Genomic DNA, 21662 nt, shown 5'->3' on the forward strand with positions numbered 1-21662 from the left:
ACTGTATTATTTGGGCTCTCTAGAGAAATAGAATCAATATGAGATGTATATGTCTGTATAATATACCATATATATGTGAGATATATACACACACACACGTATACACACACATATACAATAAGGAATTGGCTCCTGTGATTCCCAGTGTCTCAGAAGTCCCAAGATCTGCAGTCAGCAAGCTGGAGATTGAGAAGAGCTAAGGGTATCATTCCAGTGCAAGTCCAAAGGCCTAAGAACCAGCAGAGGTGACGGTGTAAGTCCTAGTCTAAATTCAAGTCAGGAAAAGGAGAAGACCAATGTTCCAGCTGAAGACAGTCTGACAGAGAGAGTGAATGCTGCCTCTCTCAACCTTTTTATTCCATTCAGGCCTTCAACAGATTAAATGAGGCTCACCCACATTGGCGAAGGCAGTTTGCCTTACTCAGTCTACCCGTTTGAATGTTCATCTCACTGAAAAACGCCTTCACAGTCACCCCCAGAATAACGTTAAACCAAAGATCTGTGCACCTTGTGGCCCAATCAAATTGACATATAAAATTAACCATCACAGTACAGAGTGGTAGAAGATATTCACAATACACATAAACCAGGAGATTCATATTCAGAATATATAGAAGTCTCTTGCAAATTAACCTTAAAAATACAGACAACGAAATAGAAAATTTGGAAAATGATTTCACAATAGAGGGTGTCCAAATGGTCAGTAAATGTTTGAGAAGGGGCTCAACCTCATTAGTAGTTCAGGAAATTTAAAATTGAACCACAATGAGAGAATGATGGTGAGATGAAATCACAAATGTGTCACCTGTGTCAGTCTCCTGATGCTTTTTAAATCCTAGGGCTCTTGTTCCTTACAGTTTAATTAATAAGTATCATAGGTAGGTGTGTAGGACTTCACTGAGACACATCCATATACCTAGAGATGTATAATAGATTGAGTAACTTTATTTACATCATGATTTCTAATTTTAAAATAATTTTTAAGAAGTCGGTAGTCAAGTGGCCCAGACTAAAGCTATGCTAAGAAAAATGCCTCTCAAATTTAATATGCAGGTGAACTACTTGGAAATCTCGTTGAAATGCAGTTTGTGATTGATACTGTAAGTCTAGAGTGAAACCTGTTATTTTGCGTCTAACAAGCTCCCGGGTTGCCTATGGCACAGGTGAAGTGTTGCAGCTACTGCCAGCTGATGGGCCATGTTTTGAGAAGATGCTAAGGGGTTTCCCTGGGCTGCCCCAGCAGAGGGTAATTGCAGACAGCTGAATGTGGCCAAAGGTTTATAAGCACTCAAGGAACCCCCAGCTCCTTGCCATTTCTTGTTTCCTATGTTGTGTCTTGGAGTCTGGAGCAATGAAGACCTCTGTGCTCTTAGGTAGGTCCTTCCTCTTTTCTTTATTGTTTTGGAATTCTTCTGGATTCAACCCAGGTATGCATAAGAAGTATCTTCAGAGGTGGTGATTTAAACTGATAAGATTACTTTCTAAAACACTGCTGTGTAAAAAGCTGAGATTTTTTTTTTCCCCCTGATTATAAACCAACAGGTAGGGCTGCCTGTTTCTATTACTCAGTTAAGAAAAAATTACTCTTTCTGGTCACATAAACTGTGCTCACTTTTCTTTATCTATAAGCCAATTTGAAAGTTCTCCAGTTTTAGTTTATCTTATGCCATTATCCCTCTTCTTATGTGAGACCCATGTTTCTAACATAACTGGGGCTCCTATAATTTGAAAGAACCAGGGAAAGGAAGGACTACCTTAGAGATCTCTGGGTTTCTGGGGAGGGTTACAGGCTCTCTTGGCCTATCCATGGTGCTGGAGAGATAGAATGAAAATTATATAGAGAGTAAGCAGCTGAATTTGGATGAGTTCTAATTGCTTCCTCTATATACTGAAGTTTGGGAAACAGTTGAGCCCCAGCATTGTACTTGTTAGCTGCATGAACTTGGGCAAGTTACTTTTGAAGTCTCTCTAATTTTGGCTGCCAGGAAAAAATTACTAGGAATGTATAGTGTCTTAAAATAAGATGATGAGAGGCCCCGTGAAATGAAAACACTCAAATCTTAGTGTTGGAATTACCGTGAGGTAATGAGAGAATAGCTGTTTGGTTCAGTGCGCCAGAGTGATGTCGGCTGTGTCTAATGTCAGTGTGAGAGGTTTGCCAAATAAAGCAGCCTATGGACTTTCTCCTGTTTCTGTAACCATGCACTGGTTCTCTTCTACCTTTACATTAGAATACTGGTTCTCAGCGGGTGGTTTTGCCCTCCAGGGGACATTTGGCAATGTTTAGAGGGATTTTTGGCTGTCACAACAGCGTTTGTCACTGGTATCTAGTGGATAGTGGTCAAGAATGCCACTACACATTCTGCAATGTATAGCCAACAACCACAAAATCTCTTTGGTTATAGATCTCAATAGGGCTGAGTTGAGAAACCCAGCCTTGTGTTTTATTTCAGCTTAGAAGCACTTTAAGGCACATATTTGTGAGACCCCTTTTCTAAGGAAAACCAGTGCCAGACCTGAAACCAGCTGAAACCACTGCTGCGTTTCATATAATCTTGATTTCTAACAACCGAAGCTAATGACTGCCTCTTTGTACTTCTCAGAGTGAATAAGATTTGTGGGGGGCTACCCAGTATCAAATCTCAAACCTGCGATTACCTTTCTCATAATCAGACTTGGCTTCTCTGTTACACCGGAGTTTGTTTGATCTTTCTTTGAGATTTCAATGCCTTAATGTCTTTTTTGTATGTGGGTCTTTCTCTATTACTATTCCCTGAGAACAAAATTAGGGTATGTAGTTAGGGATGAGATTGAGACCTAAGTGTACTTTAGTCACATTACATGAATCTAGGGAAACTTAGGGAGTAAAATGAGTTAAAAACCTAGCGCCTGTAGGCCGGGTGCAGTGGCTCACGCCTGTAATCTCAGCACTATGGGAAGCCGAGGCAGGCAGATCACGTGAGGTCAGGAGTTCGAGACCAGCCTGACCAATATGGCGAAACCCCGTCTCTACTAAACAAAAAAATACAAAAATTAGTCGGGCATGGTGGTGCGTGCCTGTAATCCTGACTACTCAGGAGGCTGAGGCAGGAGAATCACTTGAACCTGAGAGGCAGAGGTTGCAGTGAGCTGAGATCGTGCCATTGCACTCAAGCCTGGGCGACAGAGTGAGACTCTTTCTCAGAAAAAAAAATAAAAAATAAAAAAAAAACCTAGTGCCTGTAATCCCAGCACTTTGGGAGGCCTAGGCGAGAAGATCACTTGCGCTGAGGAGTTCAAGACCAGACTGGGCAACGTGGTGAAACCCCATCTCTACTAAAAATACAAAAATTAGCCAGGTGTGGTGGTGCATGTGTGTCCAGAATTGGTGGGTTCTTGGTCTGACTTCAAGAATGAAGCCGCGGACCCTCGCGGTGAGTGTTACAGTTCTTAAAGGTGGCGTGTCGGAGTTTGTTCCTTCTGATGTTCGGATGTGTTCGGAGTTTCTTCCTTCTGGTGGGTTCGTGGTCTCGCTGGCTCAGGAGTGAAGCTGCAGATCTTCGTGGTGAATATTAGAGTTCTTAAGGCAGCGCGTCTGGAGTTGTTTGTTCCTCCTGGTGGGTTCGTGGTCAAGCTGGCTTCGGGAGCAAAGCTGCAGACCTTCGCAGTGAGTGTTACAGCTCATACAGGCAGCATGGACCCAAACAGCAGCAGCAAGATTTATTGCAAAAAGCCAAAGAATAAAGCTTCCACAGTTTGGAAGGAGACCCCAGCGGGTTGCCAGTGCTGGTTCAGGCAGCCTGCTTTTATTCCCTTATCTGGCCCCACCCACATCCTGCTGATTGGTCCATTTTACAGAGAGCTGACTGGTCCGTTTTGACAGGGTGCTGATTGGTGCATTTACAATCCCTGAGCTAGACACAAAAGTTCTCCACATCCCCACTAGATTAGCTAGATACAGAGTGTGGACACAAAGGTTCTCCAAGTCCCCACCAGAGTAGCTAGATACAGAGTGTGGACTGGTGCATTCATAAACGCTGAGCTAGACACAGGGTGCTGATTGATGTGTTTACAAACCTTGAGCTAGATACAGAGTGCTGATTGGTGTATTTACAATCCCTTAGCTAGACATAAAGATTCTCCAAGTCCCCACCAGACTCAGGAGCCCAGTTGGCTTCACCCAGTGGATCCCATACTGGGGCTGCAGGTGGAGCTGCCTGCCAGTCCCAGGCAGTGTGCCCGCACTCCTCAGCCCTTGGATGGTGGATGGGACTGGGCACCCTGGAGCAGGGGGCCCCGCTTGTTGGGGAGGCTCCTGCCGCTGCAGGAGCCCATGGTGGGGGAGGAGGCTCAGGCATGGCGGGCTGCAGGTCCCCAGCCCTGCCCCGCCAGGAGGCAGATAAGGCCTAGCGAGAAGTCGAGCACAGCAGCTGCTGGTCCAAGTGCTAAGCCCCTCACTGCCCGGGCGTGGGCGGGGGCCAGCAGGCGGCTCCGAGTGTGGGGCCGCAGAGGCAACGCCCACCCGGAACTTGCGCCGGCCTGCAAGCACAGTGAGCAGCCCCGGTTCCTGCCCACGCCTCTCCCTCCACACCTCCCCGCAAGCTGAGGGAGCTGGCTCCGGCCTTGGCCAGCCCAGAAAGGGGCTCCCACAGTGCAGCGGCGGGCTGAAGGGCTCCTCAAGCGCGGCCAGAGTGGGCGCCAAGGCCAAGGAGGCGCAGAGAGCGAGCGAGGGCTGTGAGGGTTGCCAGCACGCTGTCACCTCTCACATGCTTGTAGTTCCAGCTACTCCAGGGGCTGAGGCAGAAGAATCACTTGAACCCAGGAGGTGGAGGTTGCAGTGAGCTGAGATCTCACCACTGCACTCCAGCTTGGAAGACAGAGGGAGACTCCATCTTTCAAAACAAAACCTAGCTCCTGCTCCCAGAGTACTACCAATCTATTTTTTATGGCATTTTTGTAACTGTGGTCTAGCCATAATGCTTGGCACACACAGCATCTTCCATCCTTGCACTGGAAAGTGTTAGTTATATAAAAATTGAATGAATGGCTATGTGAAAGAAATCTGGCCTCTCATCTATCCTTCTCTTCACATGTTTTTATCTGCTTTTATTATATTCAGTGGTCATCTTGCAGCTCTGAATGTTGGTACCTCTTAGACCAGTTCTCAAACTTTGTATATGTAAGTCATCTTATTATTAAAATGCAAACCGAGTCAATAGGTTAGAGATGAGATCTGGAACTCAATATTTCTAATGAGTTCTAAGGTGATGTTGATGTTACTGATTTGTGGACCAGACTTTGATTAGTAAGGCTTTAGACAAATTACTCACCAACTAGCATTATTAATAGAGAATAGAGAATTCTCTGTGAATAGAGAATAATTAACTGAAACCTGAGTCGGGCACTTACTGTTATTCTAATTCTCACTTTTTCACTCCTACCTCTCCTAAGACACAGATGTTCAGTGGACAAAGAAGACACTGTTTAGATTGCAGCAATGACTGAGTTGACTACTGATGGCCTAGATCACTGTCTGATTGGTATTAGGGCCAGCCATGTTATGTACCAGACTTAAGATTCTTCAAGTAATTTAATGGTTTGAGCATTTAATTTCTTATCTGGAAAATGAAGAGATTATCTGTCCTATCTCAGGTTTTCTTTGTTAGACTCAATAACAAGAACATAGGCTGGGTGCCATGGCTCACGCCTGTAATCCCAGCACTTTGGGAGGCTAAGGTGGGGGTGGATCACCTGAGGTCAGGAGTTTGAGACCAGCCTGGCCAGCCTGGCGAAACCCTGTCTCTGCTAAAAATACAAAAATTAGCTGGGTGTGGTGGCGCATGCCTGTAGTCCTAGCTACTCAGGAGGCTGAGACAAAAGAATCACTTGAACCCAGGAGGTGGAGGTTGCAGTGAGCCAAGATCCTGCCACTGCGCTCCAGCCTGGGTGACAAAGCAAGACTCTGTCTCCAAAAAAAAAAAAAAAAAAAAAAAGAATGTGGTGAAATTTGACCTAGGAATTGGTACATAAACAGCAGAACTTCTTATTTAATGTGGTGACAATAAATGTGGGAATCCCCATGGGAACAGGCTTGTGGTCTAACATATTAACCCCTCAATGACAGCCTGGCCCTGAAAGCTTTGCTTTTTAAGATAAATATATCTATCCTTGGGATACAAACAGAAAATACATAGGCTACAGCTCCTTTCTTAGTCTGAATAAAAGGAGGGACTTGATACTAATTACAATTCCCATTTCGACATGGACCAAGAAGGACATTGTACCATAGTCCTGCTGCTATGAGGTAAGTGGATTGCAGATTTTTTTCTTCCTCACCCTAAACTTCACTTCTGCAGCTGTCATCACTGTATTTACTATCAGTATCTATCAACTTTCTTATATGAATAACTTATGCTATTAATCTCTCTAGGAAAATGGTTTCTCAAAATTCTAAATGCTGAGTTCCATGTTGTACTTGTGTCTCTGTTCTTCTAGCTGTCCCAAAAAGCATGTATCAAGTTGGTAACCTCAGGTTTCTAGGCCAAATAAGGCTCATTCTAAGCCAAACATTTTATGGAAGACAGAGTTCTGTAGATCCTTGGATACTGCCAACTGTCCTGAGATTAAAACCTGGGTCAATGTCTTATGTGGTTGGACTAGTCACTTATTTAATTAAAATTCATACTGAAGACCAAATACATGCCATATGGGGATAAAGAGATGAAGATGTGTTTTTTTTTTCCCCTAGGGGTGGGGAGAGATAATGGTAAAATGTGAAATGTCCCTGTGTGCCTGATATTGTAAAAATGTTCCTAGGATATAGCCACAGCTTCTTCAGGTTAATATGAGAAGATTGGACTCTGAAACCTAATCTTTTATATAGTATTAAATTCTGATCAGGTTTAGTTTAATTGATACTGAGGATGGATGGATGGAGATCTATCTCTATGGAAGGAATTGGTGGTGGTAGTGTCTTATATAAAGACCATTAAATTGTTTTTACTTTAATAAACATTAATTGAGCATTTAAGTTCTAGGCAGTGTTCCAAGATCTTTTATATGCCTTATTTCATTTAATCATCACAGAACCCTAAAAGGTAGATAGTAATGACTACATTCACTCTAAATATGAATAAATGGTTGCAAAGAAATTAAATAACCAACTAACCTCTCTGTGGATTTTTGCAGCTGTGTAAAGTACAGAGTAGCACAGCAGCCACCATCCTTAAGGGGCTTTTGAGCACATGAAGTGTGGCCAATTTGAATTGTGCTACAAATACAAAACACACATCAGTTCCAGAAAATTAGTATAAGAAATGTAATCTCAATTTTTGTTTTGTTACATGTTAATGATCATATTTGGGATATATTAGCTTAGATGAAATATATTTTAAACTATACCTGCTTTTTTAAATTTTAATTTTAATGTCTTTTTTGGAGATGGGGGTCTCACTCTGTTGCCCAGGCTGGAGTGCAGTGGCATAGTCTCGACTCACTGCAGCCTCTGCCTCCTGGGCTCAAGCAATTCTCCCACCTCAGTCTCCCAAGTAGCTGGGATTACAGGGGCGCGCCACCATGCTTGGATAATTTTTGCATTTTTAGTAGAGATGGGGTTTCACCATGTTGGCCAGGCTAGTCTTGAACTCCTGACCTCAGGTGATCCACCTGCCTCGGCCTCCCAGAATGCTGGGATTACAGGCATGAGCCACCGTGCCTGGCCTATACCTGCTTATTTTTGAACATGGCTAATAGGAGACTGAACGCTACCCATGTAGCTTGTGTTATATTTGTCTGTCAGCACTGATAGTGTAATGTCTTGAGAGGAAGTATGCTACCATATTACTTTTTGGATTTTTTCTTTTTTTTTTTTTTTTTTTAGCAATAACTGCAATGTGCTCTGATGATTGGTTGTTAGTCAGAATGAAAATAAGGCCTTTTGATAACAACACAGAAATTAGAATTGGCGACATACACCTGAGAGATAACTGTCCTGTAACAAGACTGTTGTCATTTAACTACGAGTTTTCTTATCCTATCACTTCTTGTGGGATCAAGAAAATTGTAAGTGCCATGATGCTTTTCCCTAAAACATATACTGAATTTTTTTTTCAGGGCTACATAGTATCAAAAGTTCCTTCCTAATTAAAATTTTCAAGCATCTTCCTATCTCTTGCAGTGATCAATTGTTAGATAGGACCAGGTGCTTATCTACTTAATTGGGACATTTCAGATAAGGGACTTTAAAAAGGTCATAAGGGGCTGGGCATGGTGGCTCACACCTGTAGTCCCACCACTTTGGGAGGCTGAGGTGGGTGGATCACCTGAAGTCAGGATTTTGAGACCAACCTGGTCAACATGGTTAAACCCAGTCTCTGCTAAAAATACCAAATTTAGCTGAGTGTGGTGGTGGGTACCTGTAATCCCAGCTATTTGGGAGGCTGAGGCAGGAGAATCGCTTGAACCTGGGAGGCAGAGGTTGTAGTGAGCTGAGATGGCACTATTGCACTCCAGCCTGGGTGATAAGTGAAACTCTGTCTCAAAGTCATAAGGTACGGCCTGTGCCTTCTCAGTTTTACTACCTCCATCTGCTGTCAGATTTTAATAGCTGGGAACATTGTTTATGAATATATGCAATTGTACTACTTTGGAAAAAGCACATATACTTTAAAACAGACCCAGAGACAATTATTTTCTCCTATCCCCCATCTGGTATTAGAGATGGGGGCAAAGAAGTTGAAGGACCAGGAGAAAAAGGAGAATAAAGTATTTCTCATGAGGTCTACTATTTTATATCTGTTAAATTAATGTAAAATGCCATTTCCAGATTTTCCTAAAGCAGATTCTATTAAGATCATTAAGCCACCAAAAGAATTTAATGCCTTCTAGTATTAAAACTCTCAATTGTTTCAGATGTTCCAAACAAATGATGACGCCATATTATCAGAGATCAGTTACAAACCAAGGTTGCATACTACCTATGAATTTCCAGTGGTTTGCTTTGTGAAGAGGTATGAGTAGCTACTTCTCTTACACATTCTTAAATTTATCATTTGGTTGATAGATGTTTCTGTTAAGAATGCAGGTATAAAAATGCCCTGGAGGGATGTGTATGGCACAAATTTCTAAAGTTTCTCTAATTCTAAGGAAAATGTTCAAATGTACAGAATTGAAGGAATTTATATATAGTACCTAGATTCTACCATTTTGCTAAACTTTGTTACACAATCATTTCCCCATCTATCAATTTTGATGCACTTCCAATTGAAGACATGAGTACACTTTTCCCTAAGTGCTTCAGCATGTGTATCATGAATTAAGGATCAATAATTTATTTGAAGAAAAACTCACATGCAATTAATATATAAATGTTACACAAGTTAATGCATTTGTCAATTGAGCTTTATGTTTAACATAAAACCCTATTGACATGAGTAAGACTGATTGCTGCAGAAAGTGGATCTTCCCAGTTGGTTCCTGCAGCCACACCTCACTGTTCTTGTCTCTTCTATAACTTTGTAGAAATAGAATCGCAGCATGTATGCTTTTGTGTCTAGCTTATTTCTTTCAGCAGAATGTTTGAAACTCGTTTATGTTGTATATTCCAGTAGCTTGTTTCTTTATATTGCCGAGTGGTATATTTCATTAGATACGTATTATTTGATGAAGACTTGTGCTGTTTTCAGTCTCTGGCTATTATGAATAAATATGCTATCACCATATGTTTGCATATCTTTGGGTGTATGTTTTTGTTTCCTTTAAATACCTAAGAATGGGACTGCTTGATCATAGGGAGAGTATGTTTAGTTTTGTAAGAAATGATGAATATTTTCCCAAAATAAGGTGTCCTTTTTGGCACTAATACGAGGAATGTATGGGAGTCCAGTGGTTTCACCCTCTGATGTCAGTTTTTTATTCTAACCATCTAAATAGGTGCATAGTCGTATTTAATTTGCATTTTCTGATAACTAATTATTAGTGCCCATTGGCCATTTTTGTGTCTCTTGTGAGCCATGTCTTTTGTTCATTTTTACTCTGCATCATCTGTCTTGAGTTGTAAGTGGTCTTCATATCTTAAAGACCAGGACTTTGTCAGATGTATTTCGCCCCAGTCCCCACATTGCTTATTAATTTTCTTAATGTGTTTTTTGATGAGCAGACGTCTTTAATTTTGGAGTTTAATTTATAGACTCTTCCTTCTAGTTATTGCTTTCTGTTCTGTCGTAAAATTCCTTGCTACTGCCAAGTCTTATTTTCTTCTAGAAGTTTTATGGTTTTGAATATATTTGGGTTTATAATCCATCTGAACTTAATTTTTGCATGTAGTGTAAGAAAGGTCAAGATTCTTCCCTCTCCATAGGGACATCCTGTTGATACAGTACCATTAACTGAAATGAAATTTCTTTCATCCTTGAATTGCTCTGACTCTTTCGTTATATCAATGACCTTATAAGCTTGGATTTCTCTGGGCTCTTATTTATGTCTTAATGATCTATTTGATCTTTATCTTGACTACCTAAGTTCATTTGCAACTTAGCAATGCCATTTTCAGCTGTTCAGGATGATTTCAAACAAATTCTCACTATATAAGGATAATATATATATAATATCCTTATTATATATATAATATATATTAATATCCTTATTATATATATAATATATATATATCCTTATTATATATATAATTATAATATATAATTCTCACTTCTTGAAGGGTGGAAAAGGTCAGACCAAATTAAGGCACCCTGCAAGGAATGACTTGAAATCAGCTTTTAAAAGGAACCTCTGTTCTTCAAACTTCGCCAGTCATCTCTAAACCTTTGCTGTCTAATATAGTAACCAGTAGCCACTGGTAATATTACATGTAAATTACTAAAATTAAAACAACAAAAAATTGAGTTGCACGAGCTATTTTTTCAAGTGCTCAGTAGCAGCATGTGGTTAGTGGTAACATTTGCACAGTGTAGACTTAGAATTTTCTGTAATAAAGATTTACTAATGGACAGTGTTGCTACATCAGGATAAACACAATTGTTAACCAGACAGTAGCTAAATATCATAAACATTCATGTTGATCTTAAAGTGGTTCTAACCTTTATTTTTAATTTTCTAAATTTTAACTCTTATTTTAGATCCAGGGAGTACATATATAGGTTTGTTACATAAGTACATTGCATGATTCTGAGGTTTGAGATACTATTGACCCTGCTATCCAGGTACTGGGCATAGTCCCCAGTAGGTAATTTTCTCATTTTCCCCACTCCCGCCCCCACATTCCTTTTCCTCACTGTCACGGAAGGAAAGATTTAACAGTGGGAATGAACACTACAGCTCCTAAAGTAGGATGGTGAAGGGTTGAAATGATAGCCAAAGGTGGTGGAATCTAACTGCGTTTTAGCCTTGGAATGGGGTGTCTCCCTCTCTTGCCTGGCTAAGATTTTGGTGGTAGTCTTTGTTTTTTTAAAGAACATGCTTCCCTGACCATGAGGAATTTTTACAAATTGGTATGAGTCCCCCATACTTCCTGGAACGGGGTAGAAAATGTACCTCTGTTGTATCCTCTTTTAATCTGAGAAAGTATGTTTGTTCTTCCAGCCCCCAATGTCTTCTCAACCTCTGTCTATAATATTAGCTGCTATATTGTTATAGGCACCTCCTATCCTCTTCCACTTTATTGACCCAGGGGTTAGCACCTGACTTGGACAATGCCAATTAGTTTTTCAAACAGCCTTTGTAAACTTGTCAGCCTCTAAGCAGGTAAAGGCTATGATATTAAAAAAAAAAAAAAAAAAAAAAAAAAGATGATCCCAGCACTTTGGGAGGCCAAGGCAGGCAGATCACTTGAGGCTAGGAGTTCGAAACCAGCCTAACCAATGTGGTGGAACTCTGTCTGTACTAAAAATACAAAAATTAGCCAGGCCTGGTGGCACATGCCCATAATCCCAGTTACTTGGGAGGCTGAGGCAGGAGAATCGCTTGAACCTGGGAGGTGGAGGTTGCAGTGAGCTGAGATAGCGCCACTGCACTCCAGCCTGGGTGACAGAGTGAGATTGTCTTTGAAAAAAAAAGCCGTTAGTCTCCTCCTTTTGGATCATGGAAAGAAGTGGTACTTATGGCAATGGAGTCAAGGCAATGAGCATATAAATGTGGTGATAAGTTACATGTCATTTAAATTCCTACTTCTGATTCCTGAGATCTAGTTGCCTTTTTGCAGTTGTTATTGTCATATTCACCTTTTAATTATCAGATAGTCTAAACTTGCAGAAAGTAGTTTCTTCGTCACTGTTTTTTTTTTTTTCTTTTTTTGAGACGGCTGGCGTCTCACTCTGTTGCCCAGGCGGGAGTGCAGTGGTGCGATCTCAGCTCACTTCAACCACCGCTTCCTGGGTTCAAGCGATTCTCCTGCCTCAGCCTCCAGAGTAGCTGGGATTACAGGCATACCCCACCATGCCAGACTAATTTTTACATTTTTAGTAGAGATGAGGTTTCACCATGTTGGCCAGGCTCGTCTCGAACTCCTGACCTCAAGTGATCCACCTGCCTTGGCCTCCCAAAGTGGTAGGATTACAGGAATGAGCCACTGCACCTGGCGTGTAATCACTGCTTTTATGCAATGTAAATTTTTCCTCAATGTTTGACATCATCTTGAAGTTCATTTTCTGGTTATTAGACTTGTGAAGCCTAGTGGAATACAACTGAATACTAGATTTTCATACTTAGTTTTCTTCCTTCCCTTCTTTCCAGTTCCAGCTACGCTGGGGTTTGAGTTTTGGAGTAGATTCTTAAATGTGATCTTTTTGTGGTTTTAAAATCTATTCTCTTCCCCTACTTTTCCTGTGTTTGCTGGGATAGGGTAATGGTATTAAGACATGAAAAGAGAAAATATCTCTTTGCTGAAATTGTTGTAGGGGTCTTTTGGCCAACACTGAGCATAGATGCCTTCTCCACGGTGGGTCCAAATGCCGGTCTTCCTCACTTAATGACTTTTTGAGTGGGTCTATCATGAACATCAGATTTGATCCTTGGATTTCTCACTTGGTGCTGGCCATCTTAAGGGGAATCTTAGCAGATGGGATTGAACTATATTGCCGTCTATATAGGCATCCACTGAGCTCTCAAAAAAAAAATGGTTTCAATAGCAGATTATAGAAGTAAAGGCAATTATTATGCCTTATCTATTCGCAGTCCATTTTTCTCCCAGATCAAATAGGCCAGGACATATTAGCCCTTCTAAATCCAACAAGAGATATAGAAAATTTGAATGAGATTTTAGCCTCCCTTTACACATGTACTGTGAATCTGAATCATTCTCCTGGAACTGCCTACATGCTGGCTTTGGGAGACGAGCAAACCACATTCCTTTTTCTTACATGCAGGGAAGGAAAGACCAGCAGTGGGAATAAACACTACAACTCCTAAGATAGGTTGGGGAAGGGTTGAGATGGTAGTTAAAGGTGGTGAAATCCTTTTTAACCTTGGAATGGGGTGTGTCTATGTCTCTATTTCCTGCCTAAGATTTTGGTAGTAGCATCTTTTTGCATACGTATGGGTCTCTGTTTTCAATTTCTAATCTTGGGATGTGTGTGTGTGGCCTGGCTTGGCTGAGTCATAGTCCATTCAGCATAGATAGAATGTTTGTCACATCTAACAATCATTTTGCTTTTCAAAACTTTTATTGACCCCGGAGCCTCAAAGTCAAGTCAACGATCAATTCTGGATCACTAAGTACCATCCTATTCAAGGTTCTGTTACAGACTCTTTATTTAGATTTACTGAGCTACTTTGCCTTTCCTCCACAAGTCAGTTATTTTGGGTTATCACTTATAACGAACCTATCTAATACATATTTTTCCCACAAAAAATCTGTACAGCTATTAATCCTGTGCTTTTCTTTTGTTTGCTCTGCATTTAGGCTTAAATTCCCCTCTGTGATGCATTTTGGAATGAGTGGGTTTGATGCCCACACCTTGAAAGAAATCCCTCAAAAAACAAAAGGACAAGAGTCACCAACTCCCACACAAAGTAAAACATGGACACTTAATTTTAACAGTGTTAATAAGGTGAGAATATTAAGGTTGTTTATTTTATAGTTAACCACAATTTGTTAAATATAACTTCAAGGAAGGCAATAATGTAAATTCCTATTTGAATGCTGCATGCTGAAATTGCTCTGGTTTTAATATGAACCCTGTAGAATTAGGTACCGTAGTCTGTACTTGGATATAGTTATAATTTTCTTGTTGCACATGAACATGAATAGCTTCCATACTGGTCAGTTTCCTTACCTATTCTCTCAGGTACTAAACTGTTCATTTTCAATATAGCCTGTGACAAAATGAAATTGTTGTCATAGAAGGCCCATACCAGATCTCTAATTTCATACTAATATTTGCAGAAAAACATGTCTATATACATATATGTGTATAAAATAAGTAGGCAGATAGGTAAACTAGGCTTAAATTCAGAGGAAGTCACTACATCTAATTCGCACTTTTCCTAAGATTAATACCTGTAGAAAACACTCTTTTTAATCAGGATTTTTCTACTGAGCTTATTTTAAAAGGATGCCAGAAAACTTGTGCATATTGACAATAGCCTTGAAGTTGACATTTCATAAAGAAATAAGCTTTGTTCTAGAGATCTGAAAACCACTTAAAATCAAAGTTGAAATGTATGATGTAATTACTTGATAGTCTCAGAAAGGCAGTCATCTAGCCAACACATAGATGCTAATCACTTCTAATAGCATAATATCTAATGGTTATATTTGATATAGCTGGTTAATTCCATAGATTACATTATAGGGTAGAAATGTGATTTCTTTTTTTCCGCATTACTTCTAATTGAGCACCCATGAGTTCTCTGAACGTGTTTTCTTTTTAGGTAAGGTTATATTTAAGCAGCTCTTAACTGCTTTTCCCCCCTATCCTACAGGAGCAACTATCCAAGAAGTCACTGTATCAATAATGCCTGTGTTATAACACCCTCTCCTCCCTAAAGCAAGGGAACAAGTGATACATCTTGTCTGAAAACCAGTTTCATCAATACTGTTGATGTGTCTGCACAAAGATGAGTAGCAACATCTGTTACCAGTTTCACTACATTTTGGAGTTTTGAATAACATATCTATACCATGATATTCACACTTTTTAATGAGTTAATTTTAAGTGAAATTGCCATTCTAACTCTGAAATCAAGCTCATACATAATAAAGCTTGCCCATACCCAGTGTGTTCTTTTCTGAATTAACATTCAGCATTTTTATGATTTAGTTGCTCACTTTAGTTTTACCCATTATGCTTAGTAACCGTGTCTCAGTGAAATATATTGAAGTCTCCCTCTTTTATAATGCACTCAAAAGGAGGATTTTCCCATGAGCCCTTCATCTATGGCTTTCTATGCTGCTTTTTTCTTTTCTGTTTCCTGATAATGTCTCATGAGGAAACATTGTAAACTTATTTTGACATTGTGCATTTCTTTTCTATTACCTTGATAAAGCAAGAACCTAGAAGAAAATATTTCAATTGCTTTTTGGCCTAATTCTGAAAGTGTTGTAACCATACAGGGCCACAACTACACTGTCACACCACCCTTCCCACCATCAGTGCTTTGGTGGAGATTTTCTTAGTGAACAAGATGACTTGCTCTTCCTTTTGAGGCTCCTGAATTGATTGGCAAAATGTCGAGTAGGGAGATCCAGCTATGAATCCCAAATAAGAATTCCCATTGCATGGAGGGTGGCAAAGATAATAGTGCCAAGCACCAGGAGTGGGAGCTCACATATCTAGACCCACTGAATCTATCTTGGAGTTGCCAAGGATGACTTGGCACACACAAGGCACTGGTTGGAACCAGTGTCTTTTTTTGTGTGTCAGGAAAGAAGGAAAGGTGAAGCAAGGAGAAAAGATGAAGCAAAATCAGCATTTGTTGTGTGTATTAGTCTCCCATGTAGGTCCCTCCTGATAGCCAATGCAAAGTGGGGGATGCATGCACCCCTCTGGAGCTGTAGGCAAAGACCCTGATACCTTACCACAGGGGGTGGGTATACCTATACCGATACCAGCCAAGTGCCATATGACACCCACACCTTAAGCAATACAGGGAATGTGCCTTGTGTACCCAGAACAGGGAAATGATTTCTTCTAATAAAGAACCTGGAACCGAGTGACAACTTGGCTCCCAGCTTCCATATGGCACAGTGTCCCAGGCCCAGTGAAAATCCCTTAGAGGGACGGCAGGCTCCACAATAGCTGCTTATTCCAACACAAAAGTGCTCAAAACTCAGATCATGCTGATCACAGCTTGCATCCCAGGTGGAAAGATATCTAATTCTTCTCTTAATTTAAATTGCTTAGTATATCTCTGGAAGTGAAGTCTTGTGCCTTTGAGTATACTGTAAAAGAGTACAGGTGCCAAATTCATTCCAGGGAGCCTGAACCAGAAAGTACCACATACATGAGCAGGGATGCATGCACACAAATGATCTTTACTCAAAGCAAGGTCAGTCTTCTTCCACAGGGAAAACATAGTTGGGGCAGAACATTCTTATGGCTAGACTTCTTGCTCCTGGGAGGGAGAAAAACTCATGGACACAAGAAAATGTGAAAAAGGTCTCTCTCCACCTCTTTAGACACAATTTATTTTTGCTAAATCTGAAAGTACCTCTCTTTCCCCTCTAGAAATGGGGATTTTTGTTCCAAGAGAATACAAAGACATCTAAATTTGAGTTGTCTAGAACTGCTAAATAACTTAGCTGAGCTGCTGGGCTTGGTTGACTAACAGGTACCTAACTATGTCAGTTTCCTGACCTTCAATCCTTCCCAAGACAGCTGAAGCTGGAAAAGAGCTGGGATTGGTTGAAGGGACTGAATACTTTTGTTTTTGAAATGAAAATGACAGTAAAATTTTGTCATCTGAATATATGTGATTCTTTTACTATTTTTATTTCTTTCCACCTTGAGTAAAATTAAAGATGCAGCATGACTTGGCCTGACCTTTCTTTTTTATTTGATTTTTGAGATGGAGTCTCACTCTGTCACCCAGGCTGGGATTCAATGGGCACGATCTTGGCTCACTGCAACCTCTGCCTCCCGGGTTCAAATGATTCTCCCACCTCAGCCTCCTGAGTAGCTGGGATTACAGGCACCCATCATGCCTGGCTAATTTTTGTATGTTTGTAGAGATGGGGTTTCACCATGTTGGCCAGGCTGGTCTTGAACTCCTGACCTCAGGTGATCCACCCACCTCGGCCTCCCAAAGTACTGGGATTACAGGGGTGAGGACACTTGGCCTAATCTTTCATTTCGATAAACCCTAGTAGATTTTTGACTACTCCTGGAAATATAAATCCCAATTAAAAAATATTTTTGGGCTCTTATAAAAAAGTTAAAAAAATTACAGATGCTTGCCAGGTTGCAGAGAAAAGGGAACAATTACCTACTGCTGGTGGGAATGTAAATTAGCTCAGCATTGTGGAAAGCAGGGTGGCAATTCCTCCAAGAACTTAGGGCTATCATTCGACCCAGAAATCCCATTATTGGTTATATACCCAAAGGAATATAAATCATTCTACCATAAAGACACATGTTTGTCCCAGCACTATTCACAATAGCAAAGCCATGGAATCAATCTAAATGCTCATCAATGGTAGACTGGGTACAGATAATATGGTGCATATACACCATGGAATTCTACACAGCCATAAAAATGAGGCATGTCCTTTGCAACAACATGGATGGAGCTGGAGGCCATAATCGTTTAAGTGAAATAATGCAGGAACAGAAAACCTAATACCGCATATTCTCATCTATAAGTAGGAGCCAGACCTTGAGTACACGTGGAGACAAATCAGGGAACAACACACACCAGGGACTACTTGAGGGATGGAGGGTAGGAGGAGGGAGAGGATAGAACACTACCCATCAGTTACTATGCTTATTACCTGGGTGACTAATCTGTACACCAAGCCCCGTGACACGCAGTTTACCTATATAACAAACCTGCACATGTACCCCTGAACCTAAAATTAAAAAATAGCCATCTGTTGCCCTCATTGCAATAGGATACATGCATTTATTTAACAATCACTACAGTAATGAAGCAGGTACTCATTAACTCAACCTAAAAAGTCTCAATGGTGAATTCAATTGACCAAAATCTCTACATGTCAGAATGAGGTTTTGATCCAGATACTTTTGGTTTTAGATCTTAATTTTTGACATTTAATGTCTGATACTTTGAAAAATCTTAAGTTTTTAAAATTAACTTTTAATATAAGTATTCACTAATTCCAATAATAATGATTTCAGGGATATACAGTGTATCAAAGGGAGATAAGATGGATAACAATCTGTTTTATTTTTGACAAGGATTTGTGCAACTGTGAAATTGAAGAAACAATGTCTCTGGGTTAAAGAATCTTGTTAATTTCCTGGAGACATAGCAGTAACAGGCTGACCAGAAAGTTGGTGAAAATTGTTTTTGACTTGAAAGGTTAGAGCCAAGGGTCAAGAGAAGTGGTACAATTGAGGATATATTTTGCAGGATATTAAAACATACAAATGGTATGGACACAGAGTGTGAGAAACACAGTGGAATCGAGCATGTCTCCTGTGATTGGGGGCTATAAGTGGGTGACTTGTGGTGCTACTTAGATGGGAAAGATTTCTTTGGGAGTCAACACTTAATGTTTGTGCAAGCTTAAACATTTAGCATCTTTTAAGTTTAGCAGTTTTTGTGGTTTTCTTTCTATCTTGCGTTCTTCATCAGTATTCAGATGGGATTTTTGCTAATCACTCCAAAAAAGGCTGGACTCAAACTTAATGTGGTTAGGGGAGTTAGCAGGTTTTGTCCTCCTTAGTAGTTGTGACAAAATGTAGAATAAAGGCAAACTGAAAGTCAGTTCTGTGGGTGCCCTGGTCAGAGAATGGGACAAAGTGGGGCACAGGTAGGTGTCAGATAGGTATGATCAGAGATGGCCTCTACAACTGCTGGCACCCGAATAATCCTAACAAAGGAATTTAAGTAATGCAGTCTTCCCATCCCTTTACTTCTAGCATATACAGTGTAACCTAGATAGCTACAGAGAAAACTGCTGTAATATTTATTGTTTAATTTTGATAAAGCTAATCAATTATTTACACATATGAGTTCATTATGCTAAGATATGCTTTGGGTAATACAAATAATTACACGTGTGGTCTCTGCCAAGAATACTCTGAACAAAGTGTGTATAACAACTTTAAAATTTCCTTATGCACTTGCTTTATTCTGCATATGTATCATAGAAAGGTTGTTTTACATTGGGATAAGGTCACAGTGGTGGTATAGTTTGAGTTGCCCCAAATCTTACACAAACAGACAGTGCAACCAATATATTGAAACAAAGCACACAGACTGTTATCTTTAGAACTTAGTGATCAGGTATCCCTAAAAATTGTAGAACACAATGAATGGGGCCAACCAACTGCCAATATGAGGCCCTCTACAGGGTTTCATGAAAACTCGGGAACAATTACTAATGGGATTCTTTTATTCTCGTTTTTTTTTTTTTTGAATTGGATCAATGAATCCAAATTAGCACATATGACTGCTTTAAGTTTTTTTTTGAGTAGTAATATCCATCATGCTTGTTGAATTTTTAATCAGTTTAATAATTTGTTAGTTGATTCTCTTTTTTTAATAAGTTGATTATATCAGCTGAAACTAATATTGATATTAACTATTTCAGGCCAGGCACAGTGGCTCACACCTGTAATCCTAGCACTTTGGGAGGCCAAGGCAGGTGGATTGCTTGAGCCCAGGAGTTTGAGACCAGCCTGGGCAACATGGCAAAACCTCATCTCTACAAAAATTAGCCAGACATGGTGGTGGGTGCCTGTAGTCCCAGCTACTCAGGAGGCTGAGGTAGGAGGATCATCTGAGCCCAGGAGGTCGAGACTGCAGTGAGCCATGATCATGCCACTGCACTCCAGCCTGAGTGACAGAGTGAGATCCTGTCTCAAACAAAAAGTAACTATTTCAAATATATAAACTTTTTGTCTCTTGTCGGAGTGCAATAAGTTTTTTTTTTTCTGCAATAGCAAAGTTAGAGGCCTTGTTTTGTGCTTAGTTTTAATAGAAATAATTATTCTCAGTATGATGTATCTCTGGGTGTATTATTGATATATTAATTCTTCCGGCCAAATTTTTAAAAAATCTTGCTTCTGCCATAGCATCCTTTCTCAGTGATCACTGTTTGTCTTTAGTAGATCCTCTGTGGTTGATATTTCTCTTCTTTTCTAGCTTATTGGGGTTCCTAGGGATTGGACATTGAACTGCTCACCCCATCTCTACATATCCACTCCCTTCGAGAGTTCATTCAATCTCATTGTTTTAACTAACATCCCTGTGCTGATGGCTTCAAGTTACATCTCTATCCTGGACTTCACCCCTGAAATGCAGACTCAGTTATTCATTTTCCTCTACAACATATTCACGTGGCTGTTCAAAACACTGTTTAACCAAAGTATGTATAACATGAATGCTCCTATTTGGAGGTTTGTGGAGTGGAGGTTTCCCACTCCAAACCTCCACCTTTTGCCTTCTCTATCAGAATGTCACAAAGATATTCTGTCCTACGTATTTCTCTTAAAAAATTACAGTCTTGCTTTTCACATTTAGATATGTAATGTAATAGTTTTAATTTTATTTTTAATAAGATCTATATAACATAAAATTTACCATCTTAACCATTTTAAGTGTACAATTCTGTAGTGTTTAGTACATTTACATTGTCATGTAACAGAACTCTTCATCTTGTAAAACTGTAACTCTGTAGCCGTTAAACAACTTTGCAGCCACAATGCAATAATGCTGGCTGCTTAGACTTTAAAAACTTTTTAATTTTTGCAGGTATATAGTAGGTGTATATATTTATGGGGTCCCTGAGATATTTTGATACAGCCATGCAGTGCATAATAGTTGCACCATGGAGAATGGGATATCCATCTCCTCAAGCATGTATCCTTTGCATTATGAAGAATCTGATTACACTCTTCATTATTTTAAAATGTACAATTACGTTATTACTGACTGTAGTCACCCTTTTGTGCTATCAAATAGTCTTATTCTATTTTTTTTGTACCCGTTAACCATCCCTATCTCCCCCGTACTACTTTTCCCAGCCTCTGGTAACCATCCTTCTACTCTCTATGTCCATGAGTTCAATTGTTTTGATTTTTAGATCCCACAAATAAGTGAGACCATGTGATGTTTGTCTTTCTATGCCTGGCTTATTTTACTTAGCATAATGGCCTCTAGCTCCATCCCCGTTGTTGCAAAAGACGGGATCTCATACTTTTTATGGCTGAATAGCACTTCATAGTTTATATGTACCACATTTTCTTTATCCATTCATCTGTTGATGGACACTTAGGTTGTTTCCAAATCTTAGCTATTGTTAACAGTTCTGCAACAAACAGGAGTGTAGATATCTCTTCAATATACTGATTTCGTTACTTTGGGGTATATATGCTGCTCAGAATTTTTGATGTCAGGACTCCTTTAGACTGTTAAAAATATTGAATTACAAAGAGCTTTTATTTATATGGGCTTTATCCATCCACATTACCACATTAGAAATTAAAACTGAGTTAAAAATATTTATTGAATAATTAAAATAGCTAATAAACCCAACAGGTGTTAAC

The 21662-nt window shown here is 39.9% G+C and overlaps 1 protein-coding gene across 1 annotated transcript; it reads left to right on the top strand.

Annotated features, from left to right (window-relative positions):
- Window positions 1-1140: 1140 nt before the first annotated feature.
- On the top strand, window positions 1141-15204 carry OOSP4B (oocyte secreted protein family member 4B). The gene is made up of 5 exons (XM_054661748.1): window positions 1141-1373; window positions 7859-8040; window positions 8890-8987; window positions 13889-14036; window positions 14911-15204. The coding sequence occupies exons 1-5, from the start codon at window positions 1265-1267 to the stop codon at window positions 14941-14943; spliced, it is 570 nt and encodes a 189-aa protein (XP_054517723.1). The 5' UTR covers window positions 1141-1264; the 3' UTR covers window positions 14944-15204.
- Window positions 15205-21662: the final 6458 nt, after the last annotated feature.

Source organism: Pan troglodytes, chromosome 9 (genome assembly GCF_028858775.2).
Source record: "Pan troglodytes isolate AG18354 chromosome 9, NHGRI_mPanTro3-v2.0_pri, whole genome shotgun sequence".
In the NCBI taxonomy this organism is placed as follows: domain Eukaryota; kingdom Metazoa; phylum Chordata; class Mammalia; order Primates; family Hominidae; genus Pan; species Pan troglodytes.

Coding starts and splice junctions, on each gene's coding strand:
- OOSP4B (XM_054661748.1), top strand. CDS start 1,265: ATGTGGCCAAAGGTTTATAAGCACTCAAGGAACCCCCAGCTCCTTGCC. Junction 8,988..13,888: donor GTGGTTTGCTTTGTGAAGAG/GTATGAGTAGCT, acceptor CTCTGCATTTAG/GCTTAAATTCCCCTCTGTGA. Junction 14,037..14,910: donor ATTTTAACAGTGTTAATAAG/GTGAGAATATTA, acceptor CCTATCCTACAG/GAGCAACTATCCAAGAAGTC.